This window comes from Perca fluviatilis, chromosome 20, assembly GCF_010015445.1.
Source record: "Perca fluviatilis chromosome 20, GENO_Pfluv_1.0, whole genome shotgun sequence".
Taxonomy (NCBI): domain Eukaryota; kingdom Metazoa; phylum Chordata; class Actinopteri; order Perciformes; family Percidae; genus Perca; species Perca fluviatilis.
This window is the reverse complement of record NC_053131.1, coordinates 30,803,877-30,825,305: the sequence shown is the minus strand read 5'-3', so window position 1 is coordinate 30,825,305 and position 21,429 is coordinate 30,803,877. Positions and strand designations below refer to the sequence as shown.

Here is a 21,429-nt window from a genome sequence, read left to right as displayed (position 1 = left end):
ACATCACTGATGGTACGTCCAATCATTTTACAGTCTATGTTCGTTATGTAAAACCGATATGTGTAAAAGTATAATGACAGCAGTGACATCAGCACCAATAGACCTGGCAGCAGGAAGTGTACCTCGGGCAGTTTGCTCCAGTTGAACGACTTCAGTGGGTTAGACGGCTGAGGAATATTCTTCTTCTGGGCACTTCCTAGTGAAACCCCGAGTGGAAGAGGTGGAGCAAGAGGAGCCACGCCAAAACCTGGTGGGCCTCCTGGAGGAGGAGGAGGAGGAGGAGGTGGTGGAGGAGGAAGAGAAGAGGAGGAAGACGGGACATGACCAGGACCAGGAGGAAATAAACTACCGGAAGTCACAGGAGGTCCTCCTGGAACACTAGAAATCTGACAAGAAAACATAACATTATTCATTATGAACGGATGACCAAGGCGTGATCATTGTGAAGCTGGGATCTTGTAAGGAAATAAAAAGAAAATATTTTCAACTTTTGTACAAAAGCCTTAAAGGCAGGGTTGGTGATGTTGAAAAGCCAGCAAGATTTGAAAGTAGCATCTCCTCGGGGCTCTGTCTAACCCCTGCGTCGCTACTTCAGAGCGGAAAAAGGGCCGCAATTTTTCTCTACACCCAATATTATCATACCGAATGATGGGAAAAAAAAACTTAGCTTTTGCATTTTTGTTGTGGCTTTTGCATTGGTGTTGTGGCTTTTGCATTGGTGTTGTGGCTTTTGCATTGGTGTTGTGGCTTTTGCATTGGTGTTGTGGCTTTTGCATTGGTGTTGTGGCTTATGCGTTCATGTTGTAGCTTTTGTAATTGCATTGTGGCTTTTGTGTTTGTGTCGTGCCTTCTGCATTTGTGTTTTAGCTTTTGCGTTTGTGTCAAACCTTCTCGGCCACCGTAACTCACCAAGTTGAGCTGCTGCAGCCGAGCCGACAGTTCTTCCACTTGTAGTCGGGCTTGCTTGTGGTCGTTGCTCTCTCGCTCCAGTTTGTCTTTCATCTTGTTCAGCATCGCCACAAGCTCTTCTTTCTCCTCATTCTTGGCCTCACACTCCCTCTCTTTCTTTTCCAGACGCTGCTGTAAGTTCTGATGCTCTAGAGAGAAGAGAAGGGGAGACAGCTAGTAACAAGTGACCTCTGGGAAGTTGAGTCATTCAAAGTAAACGGTCATTCTTGAAGGCAGAGCTGCAGAGCTACAGATAATAGACCTACAAGCATTGTGACTTTCTGCATCTTGACCTAATTACCGTGATGTGTTCTTCTAGATCACATTGCGTGCTTGGACCTTAATGTACCAACTTGCAGGTCTAGTTTGTGTTGTTGATTACATCGTAAAATTAGCAAAGCACTTTCTAAGCATTTATTGTCAGCTGAGTGAGTAAGCAAAATTTTGGGGTGACTTAATTACAACCAAAAGAAAGGATTGTCTTGTTTTTGAGCATTCTTTTGTACACAGTGACCTGCAGTGATTATGGGAGAAAAAACATAGCTTCAAACTGAACAGTCCAGCCAAGCTCTCCATCTTCACCTTGTTCACATGACAGGATGCGTCCGACTGAGACACTAAAGGAGACTTTGTGCATCACTAACCAACGCCAAAGACCCCTGACCAAGCGTTGATTTTTGACGCGATGGGAGCGAGACTGTGTTGGATGTCACAGTCTGATCCCCTCTGGACATGTACAGTGGATGTGTTTACCTTTCCTCATTTTATCAGCTTGTTCTTTCCATTGTTTGACCTCGTTCTCCTGGCTGAGCCTATAGGCACACAAACAGACAGAAAACACACCTAAGTTTTTGGGCTACATCATATGCTGGGGAAATGAACTGCACACGTCACATATTTTCACGTTTCCTTTTATGGGTGCGCTGTAACGGTTTATGGTGCCCGTTTGCTTACTTCTTTACTTTTGCACTGAAACTGAGCAACCATGCTGTACTTATGCCGCGTTCTATTTACCTCGGAACTCGGTCAAAGTCGGAAACACGCCCCCTGACCTTGGATATCCCAGCTCAACAGTTACAGCTGTGAAAGCTGCTGTAACATAATGTTATAAGCACTTCTGTCTTATTTGTGTCAATCAGTCGTTCACACAGGCATGTCCAACTTCTATCTGTGGATATGTTGTTACGCTGTTTGCATGCACAAAAAACGGCGTAATGCGTTGTTATCAACTGGTTGCTAACAATAGCTAACCGGGCTAGAGCTAATGAAAACAATGAAAAGCCGACTTTTAAATAGAACGCATTCAACTCGGGTATGACGTCATTGGCTTCCGAGTTCCGAGGTAAATAGAACGTGGCATGTGGCATGTGTGCGTGCACACGGCCATTCAGTGCCCTTTTATGTGGATAGGCGGGGCGTTTATGCTAATTATGCTCAACTGTCACACTCCTTGAATTATCGAGCACAACAGGATTCATCACTATAGGAACACGTCATGAATCTAGGGCCGCGTGTGATAAATTGTATTTGAGTTCTGAGTTTAAAGTCAGATTTCAGATTTTTTTTCTTTATAAGAATTTTGACTTTATTTTCATAATTCTAACTTGAAACTTTTTTTCACATGTGGCCCTAATCCTCTTCCGTATAAATCTGATAGAGAACTTTTCTGAAGAACAAAAAAATAAAAACTTAGGGAACTTGGTAAATGACGCCCAATAGTTACAGTACAGTTTCTGTCTCTATGTTAGACTTATTCATATGTATAATGTACTTACTTATTATAAACATATCATCAAAAATAACAAAACAATTTGTCTTAGATAGCTATAAGTTTATTCAAATCAATGTTGGGTTGTCTAACTGCAACAGCTGTAGATTTTGGGCACTAATGCTCATTTCCCAAAAGTTAGGAACCCCCGGAAACTTACATGCGTACAATGTTTTTTACGTTGAAGTCCTCCAGCGGAGCCACATCAGGGTTTTCACCTTTGTCCGTCTGCAGAACCAGCTGCTGAATTATCCGATCCAACAACACCCAGTACTGAAGGGTGTTGCGGTGCTGCTTACCTGCAGACAGACGGAGAGATGAAGTCGAGGATCATTTAACGGACATTTAACACAAGGGTTAAAAAAACAAGCAAGGAGGCAGACAGGCGGTCTTACGTGTCATAATGAGACAGTGCTGCAGGGCAGACAGCAGGTGAGGGTAAGCTTCAGTGTGGCTCAGATTTCTCTTTATCAGCTCAAACATCTGGCTGGCACTTTTAGTTTCTATATGGAGCTGACAGGAAAAAAAGACATTTATCAGCAGGTTCATAACTGATTTGCATTTTCACATTCTATTGACATAAAAAAGAAATGTAATGATAAAGATAAGCTTGTAACACATGTGCTTTATTATAAAGGAACACTGGAATATACTATATATATATATATAGTAGTAGTAGAGCTGGGCGGTATGGAGAAAATCAGATTTCACAATATTCTTGACCAAAAACATCGATATTGATATTGTAGGGTTGACTTGAATTGGTGCTTTCACAAAATATTTTTTAGATTTTAGACAAATAATCTTCAATAATGTGGTAAACAGATTCAAGTGAAATTATGGAGACAAAATTAAAAAAAATTCCTGTTATGTACTGACTGTGTTTACATGCGTGCACAAAATTAGTGTGATGTTAAAAAAAATCTGCAATTCTTCAAATGATTATTCCCTCAAAATTTTTCACAACTGATTTTCTGCGAAATTTGAGTTAAAATGTGCTCGTTATTATCAATTTAGACAACGTAGATGTATATCACGATATGTGATTTTATCACGATATGATTCCATTGAAAGACGATGAATTATATTGAGGGTGCCTGGGCAGCTCGCTTGGTAGAGCGTGCACCCATATACAGAGGCTTGCGCCTTGACGCAGCAGCTGCGGGTTCAATTCCGACCTGCGGCCCATTTCTGCATGTCGTTTCCCCTCTCTCTCATGTCTAAAGCTGTCCTATATAAAAATGCCACACAAATTATCTTAAAAAAATAAATAAAAAATGATCATATTGAATTATTGCCCAGCCATACTTATCAGTGCATAGTTGTGAAACTTGGAGCAGTATTATATGCAGCATGTGTTAATATGTTATTTTGATTTCTAAGAATTCATAAAATCCCCCTTAAGGTTGTGTTGTTTATCCAAACTAATGTAATGTTGTTAAAAATCATGTATGTGTTAAGAGCTTGGATTTCAGCTTAGTTACTGAATCTAAAGGATGTAAAGAGAAAACCTTTGGACAGTATAAAGGTTTGTCTAAAATGACTTACAACATCAAACTGTTTGGACATCTGATGCTCGTCTTCGTTCCTCAACATCTCAAAGAAGTCCAGATGTCTGGAAACAACACACACGCAACAAATTCAACTCAAAGTCTGTCAAAGTACACGTACGTTCCCCTGACCTGTTGGTTACTTGTTAGTTCCGCGACACAGTATTCATGTTTCAAAATGCTCCTTCTGGTGCAGCTGTGTACCTGTTCAGGGTGGCGTTGTCATTGGAGTGTAGTTTGTCAATGATCGGCTGAATGCCCAACATCAGAAACTCGTAGCGCAAATGGATACGGAACTCCAGACTGGTCTGAAAACACACACACACATGCACAATGTAATCATCATATTCATCTATTTGGTAGACAATATGTAAAGATAGGACAGGTAAAGAAAGATACTATGAGAAGTTGGTTGAGACAAACACAAAGGCAAATATTAAAACATGATGTCACTCAAAGATACAGTAGTTAGAGCTCACCTACCCTGATGTTTGCTCAGCAGTTATTATTTCAGCTTTTAAAGTACTTGCCATTCAGAAGATTTATAGAGCAGACAAAAAAATATATCATATGGTGTTATGGTGCATCACAAACCAAGTCCTAAAAGAGATTTGACATGAGAAAATGATTGTTTTTAGAAACCGAGAGAGAGACATGTAGATGGTTCTTCACCTCTCCTGCTCCCTGGCTGAGCACAGCATTGATGAAGGACATAATGGCAGTCTTCAGACTGACTTCATCTCTGTAGCGGCCTGTGGATCTGTCCAAGTCTGTCAGCAGGGTCTGCGCACAAAACCAGAACAGAACCGAAAGTTACCCCTTTATAAAACATATGCGTATGGATATGGACAAATGCTTTCGCTGCTGGTTGTGGATTCAAATAGAATGATGTCAATCACTTTCTGTCCTTAGGGGATGATTCCTAATGTTATTGTTGATTAATATAATCATTGCCCACCTAACAGTGATGATATTTCCAGTAATTAAGATAACAATTAAGAACATTTTGTCTATGGGAAGCCTAGAGAATTCTCCTCCCACGGGTCTTCGTGTCAAGAAATGAGAACCCGTTTCATCCACACTTCCATGTCGTTTGTAAAATATTAAATGAAGCACACACAAACAAATCAAAAGCAGACCTGAAAGCGCGTTCTCTCCGAGGCATATTTCTGGTAGTGCATCATGGCTTCCAGTACTTTCTTGTGGCCTCCTGGCACCAAACATACTGCACCAAGGATCTCTAACACCGCAACCTAGGGAGAGAAAGAAGAACAGACAATTACAAATGAGAAGTAGAAAGAATTTCATGATTAATAACTGCAACATGGTGATTTTAAAGGGCCAAGTACAAGTTTGACCTTAAAGAAACAACAAGTCCTCCAAACCACACGACCACATAGGTTGTGTGTTCCTAACTCTAAGGGTGCCAATTGCCTCGGGGGGTGGTAAGGGGTGCGTGGGGGTGAAGGGGTGCGTGGGATTTCCCCCTTTCTGGTCTACATATCCCTGCCTCTGCTGAATTATTTTTTATCCCTGGTGGGAAGTGATTAATGCTACTTCACCAATAGACCATATACCTAAAATAGAAGTATTTTAAACTAAGTAAAGCGCTGTAACGTGAACACATAGTGCCATAGAACGATAAAATCAGAGCGGCAATTGCTGGTTTGGCCGCTACAGAGCTCCAGGACGCCGGCTACCAGCGGCAGTTGTATAGCCACCAATAGGTGACTGCGATCTGGCTACAGGCACCTCCAGATGACGCTCCTTTCAGGGGCCATGGTAGTGGAGTTTAGCCGGAAAAAGTGAGTGTCATGCGGTGATGACAGATAAGTTTAGGCACCAAAAGGACTCATTAAGTTTAGGGGAAAGATCATGGTTTGGATTAAAACACTCCCGAGAAACGAACAAGCATGAAAATATTTTTTGTTTTCGCTGCGAAGTGAAATCCGCTCACCGGCTTGAAAGCGCTGTGTTTTATGTTGACACCACGTTGTGCTATTTCATTTCGAGATTATTTTTCATTGAATATTGAAGTTAAAGCAACACTATGTAACTTTTCCCGCTTCGGTCCCCCTACAGGTTGTTTGCTAGATCGGGTAGCGGATCTGTAGTTCGAATGAACTGGACAATGTAATGTAATGGACAATTCCGTTTCCAACCTGTAGGGGGACCGAAGCGGGAGAAGTTACATAGTGTTGCTTTAATAAATAAGTGTTTTGGCATGGCCGGCCAAGTCGTAATCAAAGGGGGCTTTCATTCTTGCACGTTTTGTTTTGCATGATCATAATCGCACCCTGCCTACCTCCGTAATACGACTCACTGGATCGTTTCATAAATTAGCGCCCCCTAGCGGTGTCAAAGATGATTAGGTGAAATGGGAGGTGCCTGAGCTAAATGTCAAGTGTCATAGCAAATGGTCTGAATACTTGTGTCAATGTGATATTTCAGTATTTTTTTTCTTTTTAATGGATTTGGAAAGAATTCCAAGATCCTGTTCTTTGTTTTGTCATTATGTTGGTACTGAATGCACGGTATGTACCTTGGTTTTGATGCTTTCAGTGGTGAGACTTTGTGCGATGATATTAATGCTCTCGCAGTGACCCAGGACATGAGCTCTGCCCTGAGAGTTGTTCATCAGAGCTTTGATGCAGCCGATCAGGGACGTGTGGACCTGAGAGTTGCTGGTCTCGTAGTCCATCGACTTCAGGAAATTCAGGATGCAAGACAGGCCATCCAGGTCGATGAATCGCGTCACAAACCTGGTGGACATACATCAGAATGGCAGATTAAGATTCTTTAGGTCACTGCAGTCACGGGAATGTGAAATTAAGTTTTGGTGAATCTCTACAAATACAATACAAGAGTGTTGTGTTGATCTTTTGCACCAAAGGGAATCAAATGATGGATGATGATGATATTTACAGGCAGTGCTGTAAGATTTATGCACACGTCAAATATCCTCACATGTAAGTTAAGTATGTGTTCTGATGCTGTAAAAATGTCTTTGTTTAAAGGTCCCATGGCATGAAAATGTCACTTTATGAGGTTTTTTAACATTAATATGAGTTCCCCCAGCCTGCCTATGGTCCCCCAGTGGCTAGAAATGGTGATAGGTGTAAACCGAGCCCTGGGTATCCTGCTCTGCCTTTGAGAAAATGAAAGCTCAGATGGGCCGATCTGGAATCTTCTCCTTATGAGGTCATAAGGAGCAAGGTTACCTTCCCTTTCTCTGCTTTGCCCTCCCAGATAATTTGGCCCACCCATGAGAGAGAGAGAGAGACATCATGGCTTTCAAATGAGCAAAGTGGCAGTTGGTCAAGGCCACACACCCACCCTCCACCTTGCCCCCCCCCTCTATCCTCATCAATAGCTACAGACACAGAAATGGCACATCCTAAGGAAAGCTCATTGTAGGACTGGATCTAGTGGCTGTAATTCTACACCAATGCTGAATTTCGGGAAAGAGACTTCAGTATACAGTACAGTATTAGGGGACCACTAAGGTCTATATAAAAGAGACTTCAGATACAGTATTAGGGGACCACTAAGGTCTATATAAAAGAGACTTCAGATACAGTATTAGGGGACCACTAAGGTCTATATAAAAGATACTTCAGATACAGTATTAGGGGACCACTAAGATCTATATAAAAGAGACTTCAGATACAGTATTAGGGGACCACTAAGGTCTATATAAAAGAGACTTCAGATACAGTATTAGGGGACCACTAAGGTCTATATAAAAGATACTTCAGATACAGTATTAGGGGACCACTAAGGTCTATATAAAAGAGACTTCAGATACAGTATTAGGGGACCACTAAGGTCTATATAAAAGAGACTTCAGATACAGTATTAGGGGACCACTAAGGTCTATATAAAAGAGACTTCAGATACAGTATTAGGGGACCACTAAGGCCTATATAAAAGCATCCAAAGAGCACCATGTCATGGGACCTTTAAAGCGTGTTATCCAACATCAGATTCAGTACTGTTTTTTGTCAGTATCAGATATGAAGACAGTGGCACAAATGTTTTTAACATTAAAGATGATGGATATATTTATATATATTTATTTTTAGATATTTTTATTTTATTATGAAATTGTACTATGCCCCTGGGTTTATATATGTTTTAAGTGTTGTATTGTATTGTGCTGTCATTTTATTGGACCATGAGCCCGTAATAAAGTCTTATGTATGTCTACATTTTCAGAATAACGTGTGTTAGAGCAGGAATTGTACCTCATTGGCTGCGTCCGCAGCGCTGTCTTTAGACCGTCTACGATAGTATGTCTCCCCTGCTCCCCCTCATCCTCCAGTGCCAGCAGAGTCCTCCTCTGGAAAAGAGAAGGGGTCAAACTAAATAATGCCTCACAACTCTTCACATATGAGGCAATAATGAAGAGCGCTGGGCTCTTTCCCTTTGGCTCCTGGAACTAAATGTTGGTTTATAATGTAGGATTGTTGCACTCTGTGATATCAGCTGAAATAAAGATACAATAAACTACAATAGCATTTAAATTAACATTTTCATCAATGTGTTTAATGTTTTTTTAAAGGAAATTGGTAATAAAGCAAAATCTGTGAATCTGTGTCTGTGAATAAACTGTTACTCACAGCAGCCATGGACCTGAGCTGGTCAATGTAATACTCTGGCCATCTGGTTGCTCCTTTATTCTCCTCTGCCTCCTGCAACACACACACACACACACACACACACACACACACAGGTCAGGGTTGTTAATTTCCACGATATTCGCAGGATGTTGCGCAGGATGTCCCTCACCTTCCTCTCTCTATGTGGCGGCGTTCTTAAACTCTGTTCGCTTCGGGAAACAACAATAAATTTCGAGCCAGCAAGCTACACGCTGAAAAGTCTTGGCAAGATTTGAAGAAAATTTGGATGGTGCAACAAGGCAGGCCTACTTGGTTCTGTTGGGGAATGATTCTAAAGATTTACAAAGACTATGTTTACGGCACTTACTCTCTAAGTAGGGCTGCACGATGTGAAGAAAATATCTAATTGTGATTATTTTGACTGATATTACGATTGCAATATGATCCACAATGGAGAGAATTTTATTTTTGTATCATTATTCTTATTTTCCTAGAAAAATATTAAAATATATATGTATTTTTTTAAATGATTATAGTGTGATTTTTTTTCAAGGATCTGTACAAAATAAAGATTTTTTTTCTTTAGTCCGTAGGATACAATTTGTAGGCTGGAGCACCACAATACTTACGTAATTCAGAAGTGTTTGACACGTTATGCCTTAAACAAACATTGCACCCCCCCCTTGCGATATTACTACTATTACTACATATTGCGTTTTCGTTAAAATTGCGGTTAATTAATCTCTAACTGGGACGTTTTGGGACCGATTGGCAGAGATTGCTATGGGCAAACTACACACTCCAAAATAGTCTCGGAAAGATGTATCACTGCTCTCACCTCTCTCTGACTTCAGGCTTTTCACCCCGCGCCTTCCGGTGTGACCATTTATATTCAATTCAATGTTCAATTTGTTCAATAAAAGAATGCTGGATATGATTTCCTTTCATTTGTTTTAAATTCCACAAGAAATGTGTTGTATCTGAGCAGAATACTGAAAGCAACAGAACTGAGCACTTTTATTATCGGTTTATTACTCGCATGTAATATCGTTATCGCGATATTCAACAACGTTATCTCATATTTTCCTTATGTAATGCAGCCCTAGTAGTTTAAGTTTCTTACCATTTTCTTACTACAGTAGAGCTGCCATTTCTTCTCTGCTGGCAAAGAAAACATGGTAGCTCTGTGCTCATCTGTAAGGTCCAGTTCATCCTGAATAAAGAAAGAAAGAAAGAAAGAAAGAATGAAAGAAAGAAAGGATGGGAAGATAGAGTGATGAACATAAGAAAAAAGCTGTTTGAATGGATTTTTGAAGGCACATAAGAATAATGTTCGCAGTAGGAACACGGACTTGTACTCACCACCAGCTCAGTGAACATAGAGTCCAGCTCTTGAAGGGGGGGCATGGGCAGGGTGGGCTCCAGTGCAGCCATAGTGTTCATGTCATCACACACGGTGATCTCTGGTTGGTCACTGTCTTTGTAGCAGCAAGGAAACAGAAAGGACAGGCCACGCCCCTGGCTGGGCTTCCCTCGGGACGCCATGGTTACTTTGGTGAAGTATTGACTTAAAGAGGAAGACATAAAGGACAAATCAAATGTGCTGTCATTAACTCCCTAGTCTCACATTACCAGACCTATCTCTGCGAAGTAAGGTCTGGCTACAACACAGTTACATTCTGGGATAGGAGAAAAAAAAACACTCTGGGTTGTTTGCATTTCTTTAAACCAGGGATGCACCGAATCCAAGATTCGGCTTCGGATTCGGCCGAATATTTTCCCCCGAACCGAACCCTACGCTTGCACTACGCTCGCTGCGCTGTTCGTCGTAATGACGTAATGTTTATGTAGGTGGAGCGTTCAGTGCAGTAGGCTGTGAGAAAGTGAAAATGGAACTGGTGAGCAGAAAATGTGTTGTTTGGCAGTTCTTTTTTCAGTCAAAAGAAGGCCGTTCAAGTCCAGCTACATGTTCAATTTGCAACGCCGATTTGTCTCGTGGTGGCGAGGACCCTAAACTATACACAACATCGCCGCTGTTAAAACATTTGGTATGAAACATCCGAAAGAATATGAGTTGTGCAATGTTGTTTACTTCATTAATGTGTTTACTGTGTTAATGGACTGAGGATGGAGCCGAACCCCAAAAATCTGGATTCGGTGCATCCCTACTTTAAAGGGATACTTCACCGATTAGCATTAAGCTTTGTATCAGTAGAAACAAGGTAGTATTTTTGAACAACCGTGCTTCCCTCCCTCATGTCCCCCTGAGACGAGAGATCTCTGTATTGTGGGTCTGGAAAAAAACCTCAGATGACGGAGACACCCAATACAGAGATCTCTCGTATCACGGGGACATGAGGGAGGGAAGCACGGTCATTCAAAAATACTACCTGGTCTCTACTGATACAAAGGAGGAGTGTTTTGGAGGAACAAATTGGCTCTGACTTTGAATGAAGTGTTGATAAGCTGCTAAAAAAATGTAAGAAAAACAAACTGAGCTAAAGGAGCACACCCACGAACATGCCTCTAACGCTGTGAATGCTGCACAAACAGTTGTCTCCTATCCGTCATCACAAACATGATCAATCACACACACACACACACACACACACACACACACACACACACACACACACACACACTCATTTGGGTGCCACAACTGGAACAGGTCTTGTACACAGCTGAGTCATAAGGTGTGGTTTTGTGCACTTCTTTCTCACAGTCCTCCTGCGTCTGATCATTTATTTTAGGGTTTGAAACAGCACTTTGGTATGTTGGACCACGAAAAATAGTTTCAGCGTAGCTGTGTGAAGAACAGCAACATCCTCAGGTCATACAGCAAGTGCTCAGAGTCCCAAATGAATACCTTTTCCCGTACATTTTCTATCACATCCTGTAGACGGAATGACACAGACTGTGTCCCTGATTAAAATGACTTCTCTGGGTTTGAACATTGTTGGAAACATTTGGACAATGTAAGTACACAACTCAACAACATATATAAGAGGGGTCTATTCGTTTTCAGGCATTTTAATGCGGAAATGTTACATATTAAATTAAAAAGTACAGTACAGTGAATGCGAGTGAATGTACTTGAACCACCGCTGGATATTTCTGCAATAAAATGGAAATAGAGAAAAGGTCGGGAATCTCCACAATCAGTAACATTGATCCATAGTCATCCATAGTCTGGATCAACGGAAGTACATTTCCAGGATAATTGCCTGACATCCGGCGCCGGATGTCCCTCTCCTTCCGCTCTATGTGGCTCCATTTACATTGCTTCGATTTGGTTTAAAAACTAATATCTATATCTATATATCCCCACTGCTCTGGCGTTTCCGAGCCCCTAAATCGGAGACCTTTGGAAACACTTCTGACCCGTTATGGTTTGGAATCTGCGGGGTGGTGTTGCAGTCTCAACGGCCGCAAACGGAGACCTTTGACAACACCGGCACTGACGCCAGCGTTTCACCACCTGATTGGGTCTTATCGGTCATGACGTCTCATTCTCTGAGACTAAGCTACTAATGTTACCATGGCAACTACCAACAACAGGCAGAGTATACATGCTGCCTCCTGTTTACCCCCGCACGCACATGCCCAGCATACCAGAATGTTGATGAGATGTGCGGTTTAGGCGTGTTAGTTTAAACAGAGATTAGTTCTTCTACTGGAGCCTTAAAACACGTGAATGCACGGAGATTGCTTTTGGCTCAATTCAATTTCAATTAAATTCAATTCAATTTTATTTATAGTATCAAATCATAACAGAGTTATCTCGAGACACTTTACAGATAGAGTAGGTCTAGACCACACTCTATAAATTCCAAAACCCCAACAATTACAGTAATTCCCTCAAGAGCAAGAATTAGCAGTGGCTATTGCGACAGTGGCGAGGAAAAACTCCCTTTTAGGAAGAAACCTCGGCAGACCCAGACTCTTGGTAGGCGGTGTCTGACGGGCCGGTTGGGGGGTGATGAACAGTGGCGATAATAGTCACATTAAAGATAATGGAACAGTGACTTCGAAGGTCAAAAGGAGCTCAAAACTCGGCTTAAAAACCAAAACGTAGCGATGTAAATGTAGACTGTGTGTTGCCGTTCTTAAACTCTGTTCGCTTCACGAAAAAACAATAGACTTCGAGCTATCAAGCTACACGCTAAAAATGACAAGTTTTTAAGAAAATTTGGATTGTTCAACAAGGAAGGTCTGCTTGGTTCTTTCGGGGAATGATTGTAAAGATTTACAAAGAATATGTTTACGGCATTTCCTCTAACTGGGACATTTTGGGACCGATTGGTGGGATTGCACTGGTAAGTACACTGGTAAGAGCTGATGAGGTTGAACCATGTATCCACAGCGCTGTGGAAATGGGTCTGGCAATGCGAGACTAGAACTGAGTCGACATGAGATGGCGCTGTGCTCTAATTGCTTCACATCGGACACTAAAGTAGTGCAAAGATTAAACATTAAACACCATGTCTATTCATCATGTCTATACTGTGCATGTGTAGCTATACATACTGTACTTCTGAAACATTGTACCTGTACCCTTACAAAAAACAAACTAAAACTAAATATATAAAAACTAAAACTAAACTTTTCTGAAAAGCTGAAAACTAAACTAAAACTAACAAACACACTCTGAAAAAACTATCTTAAATTGATCACAAATGAAATCCAAAAGAGAAAACTAAAAGAAAAGAAAAAATAATTGAAAATTCAAAACTATTACATGCTGGAACTCGTAGAACTGATGCCCACACTGTGAACCTTTGAATTTACAGCTAACGTCTCGCAGTATCGTACTGTTTTAATGTTATACAAGATCATACTGTAAATGGCAATGCATTCTGGGAGAATATAAAAATATTACAGTGCTATGCGAATGTTACAAATTACAGGTATTTTCTGTTAAAGATCCATTTGGTAAGACTTATAAAACTAACTTTCTGTCATATTTGCTGAAACTGACCCTATGTTCCAGTAGAACTACATGAAGCAGGTCATTAAAAATAAAGAATCCGGCTCCTCTAGCACCACCTACAGCCTGTAGTGCAATTTGCAAAAATCCACAGCTCCCTGTTCAGATGCACCAATCAGGGCCAGGGGGGGTGTGTAACTACGTGTAAATCACTGCTCATGCACACGCATTCATTCTCCCTTGTGGGGGGAGGGGATTAGGAGACCGTTTTGGGCTTCAGCAAAAAGGGGGGGAGGGACTGAGAAGTTGTCGATGTTCAAATTTTTTCGCTAAGTCCTGGATCTTCGCAATCCTACCTACAGCACCTTTAATACCTATGCATCTTGGGAAAATAAAGGAAAAGGCGGGAATTACACTGCAGCCAGTATATTACTGTAAATTCAAATAATACAGTAAGAAACTATGTCTATTTACAGCAAAATAGCTAAAATTTAAATGTAAAAACAGTAGTTTACTGGCCAAGCTGCTGCCAGTATAGTACTGTAAATGTGTCAGTGTCCTTGCCTCAGTCACATAACTGTGTCAAAGTAAGACTAGCAATGGTTGCTACAGGGCTCTAATAACGATCAGCACTGTGTGTGTGTGTGTGTGTGTGTGTGTGTGTGTGTGTGTGTGTGTCCGTGGTCATGTTGTGTATAGAGATCGATGAACTGGTCAGCTCAGAGTTCAAAGGGTTTAATCAATACTTTATGGATCCCTGGAGGGAGATTGTGTTCTCTCTCTGGCCTCGCTTCCACGCGGAGGTCAAAGGTCAGTGTCAGCGTCAGAACAGCACGGTCTCACTCAGGGACAACTGCAGTTAGACAATGTCTGCTTCCCAACAACGATGTGGGTTGTTCAGCGGTGGAAGAAGTATTCAGATCCTTTACTTAAGTAAAAGTACTAATACCACATTGTAAAAATACTCTGTTACAAGTCCTGCATTGAAAATGTTACTTAAGTAAAAGTATGTAAGTATCATCAGGAAGATGAACTTAAAGTATTAAAAGTAAAAGTAGTCGATGCAGAAAAATCCTCCCATTTTAAATACTGGAAACAATCCAAACAGTTGTGTCAATCAACTACAGTGTATAATCGTCTAATCATTTCAGCTGGACTTGTAGGCCGTTATATTGTTGGGTAGTTTCAGTTATAATACAACATCGTGTTTTATAAACTACATGTGTTTTGTGTGCAAAAATCTTAATTTGTAAAGTAACTAGTAACTAAAGCTATGTTTAGACGGAAACAATCTGAAGAGAAAACGAAAATGTGGCGTTGCGCTCTCACTTTTTCTTCCGCGTTTAGACAAGCGTTTTGGAAGGGAAATCTGCGTGCATATGGTGACGCAAAAAGAGACACAACACGACTACAAAAAGACGCAAAAACCCACAAAGAGACACAAAATGTATGGGGAAATTGCATCTTTGTTTATTGAAAAACGTCACATTTTCTTGAGGAAGGACGCCTAAACCCCCTTCTAAAAAGTCTTCCACAAAGCTAGGGAAGACACTGCAATGAGTCATATTTTAGTTACTGTCAACAAATCCAACGAAAAGCCCCAAACCAACACTCTGTGAGTCCGTCCCTCAATACTTTCTGACTTCCCTTCCTTGTCTGTGGCTCACAGCTGGACACCCCAGTTGTTTTTTTTGGCAAATGTTACTTAAACAGGGAAGGAATAATGTATTTTTTGGGCACTATTTTCTAGGGATGTTCCGACACCGATACCAGTATCGGAAAAGCCTCCGATACTGCTTAAAAGCTGGTATCGACAAGTACTCCGACAAGCACCGAACCGATACCATGTAATGTAGACCCGAAGAACAAATCAGTTAAATTAGTTTATTTAGGTTCTTTTTGCCGTTGTGACTGACTGTCAAACTGGATAGTAAAAGAAAGTTCTACGGTTCATTGGTTGTGCTTGTTCATGTTTCACAAAAGGTTTAACCTGAGCCCCGCCAACAACATTTAAAATGAGCATTTAGTTTTTTGTAAAAGAGTAGTAGTAGTAGATAACTTTATTGTCCCCGTGGGGCAGTTGGGTTTGCGGCACAATCGCAAGGCACTTCATGACAAGACATCAGACATATGATACAAACAAATAGTCCTTACATCAGATACCGACAGACATAACATGAAGAATATACATCACACACTACCATACACTATACACCCTTGGGTATGGTCAGGCCAGCTGGACGACTAGCTTATTCTGACCGATTTAAGGCTTTTATGGCTTGTGGTACGAAAGAGAATTTGGATCTGTTCTTGGTCAGAAGGGGTGGGCAGAAACGACGCATAGATGGCAGTAAAGTAAGTAAGTAGTGGGTTGTGCTGGGGGGATTTGGACTGATGATGCCTATATTCCTGAGGTCGTCATTCTCACACACACACACTCTAAAACAGGGGGCCTCAACTTTTTTAAGCCAAGGACCCCTTAACCCTTGTGTTGTCTTCCCGTCAACCTGCAACTTTTAGTTTTTCTGGGTCAAAATTGGTCGACTTTTCCCGACGTTTTTGTCATTTTTTTCCAAGTTTTTTGTCACTTTTTCAGTTTTTCTCAGTTTTTTTGTGCTTTTTGGACTTTTCACACTTTTTTTCATCCTTTTTTTAGACATTTTGTTGTTCTTGTATAATTTTTTGTCTTCAAAATGCTATAAAATTGAAAAAAAAACACCCAAGTTCAATGAAAGTAGTGAACTGATCATTTATTTTACAGAACCATCCACGTTATTTTAAATTATTTTGAAAATGTGGTTGAAAGAAACCCAAATTCTCTGATATAGAAACTTTTTGAAAATGGGTCAAATTTGACCTGAGAACAACAGGAGGGTTAGAGTTATTACTATAAGAGAGACAGAGCAGAACTGGGACCCCTACAATATATATTGTATAAAATTAAGTTGCATATTAAATTGAGCCTATACAATAACATGTAGGGCGGCCTAAAGCCTTTATACATACATGTTTTGTGTGTATGCATAGAATGCTAAGCTATTAAAATAAGAATTGTTGGCATGATTTTATAAATCATGTTTTAAAAAATAAAAAACAAATAATAAAAAATAAAAAAACATCGGAAATAAATTACAAAATGTAGACAAAAATGTTGACAAAATGTCGACAAAAAGCACCAAACGGCGAAAAAAAGTGACAAAAGTGGACAATAATCTCCTGAAGAGTTGTCGGAGCACAAAATGATGCAATTCAAAATGTTAAAAAACAAAAATACAAACCGTCTATGGACAGTTTCTCTTAAAATATACAGTCATAAAACTGATATTTCTTACAATAATAATAATAATTTATACTTTTTATTAATCCCAGTGGGGAAATTAAAATTTCCCTTTGTGAATTGGAATGGAATTGATTCAGCAAATAATTGGTGATACCCAGCCCTAAAGATTATTATTAAAATGTTAAAATGAGACAAAAAAATGAATGAAATGAAAAAAGGTGGGTTGTGCTGGGGGAATTTGGACTGATAATAGTTCTATTCCTCAGGTCGTCATTCTGTACATCAGAGGGGTCAAACTCACTTTCACTGAGGGCCACACTGGACAAATGGCAACTCTAAGGGCCAGACATGTAGTTTATTGACATGCTTTATTTCATCGAAAAAGTCAAATATTTTTGACTGTATGATTGCATTTTCCATATATTTTTACTTACAGTAAAAACAGTTACAGTTACTTACTGTGTACCACACAGCCGACCCACAGCCTGAATATGAAAACTCTCTGCTTCTGTGGGAGTCTCATGCTACATTCCAGACACAATTTTTAGCCCGTAAGTTACGACTTCAAGTCACGACTCAGCGTTCCAGCATGTCACCATCCAGATAAACTGAGATTGAGTTAAAGTCGGTTTAGTTACGTTTATGTGCAGCAGATTTGTGCGTCTGATGATGAAAATAATGACATTTGGCACACCGTCAAAGCTGGCCTGCTAAACATTGTGCCGTTGGCAGGGTTCAGGTTAGGCTAACTAACGTTAACGCTAGCGCTAGCTGATACTAGCGATTTCTAGTCGCCGACATATTTTGGGCTTCATTTAATAAACATAACCTGTAGTAGCACACAATCGTATGTGTATTTTTTGATTACAATGTGCGGAATTACTTTACGTTGCCGTTTTATGTCTATTTATTTCTATTTCTCACCGTTAATCACCGGCGTCTGTACAGCATCAACAGGGGTAGTAAGTTACGCGTTTGACTGCCGTTCCAGAACATGCCATCAAAGTCGACAAATTCAGTTTGAAGTGTTGCACAAATGCAGTTTTAAAAAACACAGTTTTCCATCTTTTTGGTTTGGCGCACATCTAGGTTGACCAAAACGGTATTGTGAAGCTAAAGTGATATTGCGGGCCGCATCAAAACGTGCGAGGGGCCGGATTTGGCCCGCGGACCTTGAGTTTGACCCATGTGCTCTACATTTAATAAAGTGTGTGGGATCATCATGGGTCTCTTACCTTTGTGATCCACTTCTATGCGACGCGGTGAGACGCCGTGTTCAGCTCCGGGCGGTGTGTGTAGTCCATTCACATCAGATCAGATCAGATCAGTCACTCTGCTCTCACTGAAACTCTGATGTCATTCCCAACATTAAAACAGCCGGTCATCACCGAAGACTACTCTGAGTTTCTTCTGAGAACATGTTTGACATGTTCTACATTATGCAACAAATGGATAAAAGATAGAGAGTATGAAACGAGGAAATAAAAAGTCAGAAAGTTGTACTGAAATCTTCCACTCCAAAGACACTGATTTAAACTTTCATAAGATGACAATTACGACGAAAAATAAACACAGATACCAAATCTGGAACTAAAAATCAGCTGGTGGCACTTTCACTTAGAGCTGGAGTTGAATTCAAAATGTCCAAAGAGAAGAGTCTTCAGTTATAATCCACAAGACGTTTGTTCAGTTAGAAAGTGTGTAGCCTAAATACAAAATCCAGAGTTGATTTCTTTTAAAGTTTTGGCAGAAACTTGCAGGTAGGTGTCCAAGAAAAATGTAAATCCTCTTAAATTTAACTCCATGCTATCCGTACAACACCTGCTCTGGTCTCTGTATTCTTCTACTTCTTCCTTTTTCCATTTTTTGGAGTTTGAATCAGTGTCTGCGGTGTGTGTCTCTCTGTCCCTGTCAGGCAGAAACTGACAGTCTGGGCGAGAGAGTGGATTCCTAGTCCCGCCCAGACCTCACCCACTGCGTTCTGTGTGTGTGTGTGTGTGTGTGTGTGTGTGTGTGTGTGTGTGTGTGTGTGTGTGTGTGTGTGTGTGTGTGAGAGAGAGAGAGAGAGAGAGAGAGAGAGACATACGTGACAGACTCTGGACTCCAAAGTATTCAGATCCTTTACTAAAAGTAGGCCTACTAATACCACACTGTAAAAAAAAAAAAAGACTGCTAAAAGTAAACATCCCACATATTTCTCTCTGAAATGTAGCGGAGTAGAAGTAGAAAGTGGCATGAAAACAAAAGACTCAAGTAAAGTACAAGTATCTAATATTTGTAAGTACAGTACTTGAGTAAATATACTTTCTTACATTCCAGAACTGTGCATATCTATTTGTTTTTTTCTGTAATAATATGAAATTGGGAAGAAGGGTGCAGGATAACATAGGCTAGGCATTATGCTTCTGCTTGATCCTTCTTGAACTTATCCTGTTTTCTTTTTCTTTGGTGAAATCGGATTGATTGGTCTACGTTTGTGTTTTTATCTTTGTGTTTTATCTGCTTTTGTTTTCTTTTACAACGTACTGTTGATTGTTGGAGAGAAATACAAAAAAAAAATCAAATTGTTCAGCCTGCTCTCATGTGACCCAGTTGTAATCATCAAACTGCGAGTGATGAAACTGTCATGGGAACAGACTGTCAGTGAGGAAAGAGGAAATGTCTGTCATTCAAAAACTTGTCTGGGCAGCTATGAAGTGTAACGATTGTGCCTCTCCCTTTTTTCCCCCCAGGCCAATAATCTCATTGTTCTGTTCTATTTTAGTCTTGCATAGCCAGACCTTCCTCCCCCGCGCTGCGGAGGAGGGTCTGGCTAGTCGGCACAGCATTCCCGGGATACAAAATTACGAATCCCACTATGGCCACGACAAGACCCGCCCTTCAATAGCATTTATTGGCCAGGCATCCATGCTTACGCAGGGCAACGTAACCTGATTTGTACAGGTCCTATCCCCTGACCAATCGGCTACCCTAACCTTAACCACTCAAGGTGAAATGCCTAACCCCAACCAATCAAGCTGCTTCCGGGATGGGAGAAAAACGTGCTCTGGTTTATTGGCATTTCTTTAAACCAATCACAATGGTCTTGGGCGGTGGTAAACGCTGGACGGAGCCACGGTCTCTTTGCAAAAAAGCCTCGGGAAGGAACTTGTTTTGGTGGAACGTGTGTACGTTCAAAAGTAGTTTTAGTCGTGCAACAGAAAACTCTGATTGGACAGATAGTCTAGCTAGCTGTCTGGATTTACCCTGCAGAGATCTGAGGAGCAGTTAACCATAGTCCTCAGAAATCCACCAGAGTTTAAAATTCCAACATAAAGATAGAGGAAGGTAACGGGACATCCAACCTAAATGAGTGATATCCGGCGGAATATCCATCGGCAACGGAGCAATCCCGGAAGTGGAACGTCGTGGAAGTAGACTACATTTTCATTAACACTTTCTGGACATTTCCTACCAAAAAAAAAATCAATTCAGGTCACGTCATGACAGCTATAATGCCTCCATGAGAATTAAGCAAAAATCCATCTGCAGATAAAGACATCTGACATAGAGCGTGAGCCACGCGCCGGATGTCAGGCAGTTATCCTGGAAATGTACATCCGTTGATCCAGACTAACGCTTTGCTATCTTCAATCAAATGGAAAATAAAATCTGTAAGAACCACTTTTTGTAAGAACCACCATTTTTTCATTTCATTTTGGGTTTAGGGCGCCAGGGTAGCTCACCCGGTAGCGCGTGCGCCCATATGCAGAGGGTCAGTCCTCGACGCAGCGGCTCAGGGTTTGAGTACAACCTGTGGCCATTTGCTACATCTCTTCACCCTCTCTCCCCCCTTTCCTGTCTACAGCTGTCCTGTCTATTAAAGGCTAAAATGGCCCAACATTTTTATTTTTTGGGGTTTAGGCTCAGTGACTGTCGAAGGTATCGAAGGAAGTTGAAAGTAATGAAGGTTATTTTCACTCATTTAGTACCTTATTTTTTATTCATCTGTTCCTCATAAATGCATTATTTCATGTTAAGATTCAGCTGTTTGAATCACTTCTTTTATTTCAAAAGTCATAAGTCTGTATATGTGTATTTATCTGTATATATGGATATGAGTTCATTTTGTATGTCACAACCTGGCTCATGGAAGGACACAGAAAGGGGAGACCACACATGAATTGCAACTTTGAAGATGTATTCTGAGACTATATTCTGAGAAGCCACAAACCAAAGTGAAAACTCTGTAGAGATGGGTCACATTGCAGTGTCTGTGATGCATGATTGAGAGGAATGTTGTATGGTGTAAATATGGAAACTAAATGTTACCAAAACAAATATAGTGGAGGCAG

The 21,429-nt window shown here is 40.7% G+C and overlaps 1 protein-coding gene across 2 annotated transcripts in view; it reads right to left on the bottom strand.

Annotated features, from left to right (window-relative positions):
* The window catches only part of daam1a (dishevelled associated activator of morphogenesis 1a), a 30,929-nt gene extending 11,895 nt beyond the window's left edge, over nt 1-19,034 (bottom strand). The window contains exons 1-15 of one of the 2 annotated variants that reach the window (XM_039785893.1): nt 18,331-19,033; nt 10,251-10,455; nt 10,012-10,101; nt 8,889-8,960; nt 8,514-8,608; nt 6,809-7,028; nt 5,406-5,519; nt 4,939-5,049; nt 4,471-4,574; nt 4,265-4,331; nt 3,112-3,229; nt 2,877-3,015; nt 1,702-1,760; nt 910-1,097; nt 123-386 (exon numbers count right to left, since the gene is read on the bottom strand). In XM_039785893.1, coding sequence (XP_039641827.1) covers nt 123-386; nt 910-1,097; nt 1,702-1,760; nt 2,877-3,015; nt 3,112-3,229; nt 4,265-4,331; nt 4,471-4,574; nt 4,939-5,049; nt 5,406-5,519; nt 6,809-7,028; nt 8,514-8,608; nt 8,889-8,960; nt 10,012-10,101; nt 10,251-10,433 — 1,824 coding nt within the window. In that variant the 5' untranslated portion in view covers nt 10,434-10,455; nt 18,331-19,033. Of the gene's footprint in view, nt 1-122; nt 387-909; nt 1,098-1,701; nt 1,761-2,876; nt 3,016-3,111; nt 3,230-4,264; nt 4,332-4,470; nt 4,575-4,938; nt 5,050-5,405; nt 5,520-6,808; nt 7,029-8,513; nt 8,609-8,888; nt 8,961-10,011; nt 10,102-10,250; nt 10,456-18,330 lie in introns of both variants that reach the window. The other variant, XM_039785894.1, reaches the window with a different exon arrangement.
* Nucleotides 19,035-21,429: the final 2,395 nt, after the last annotated feature.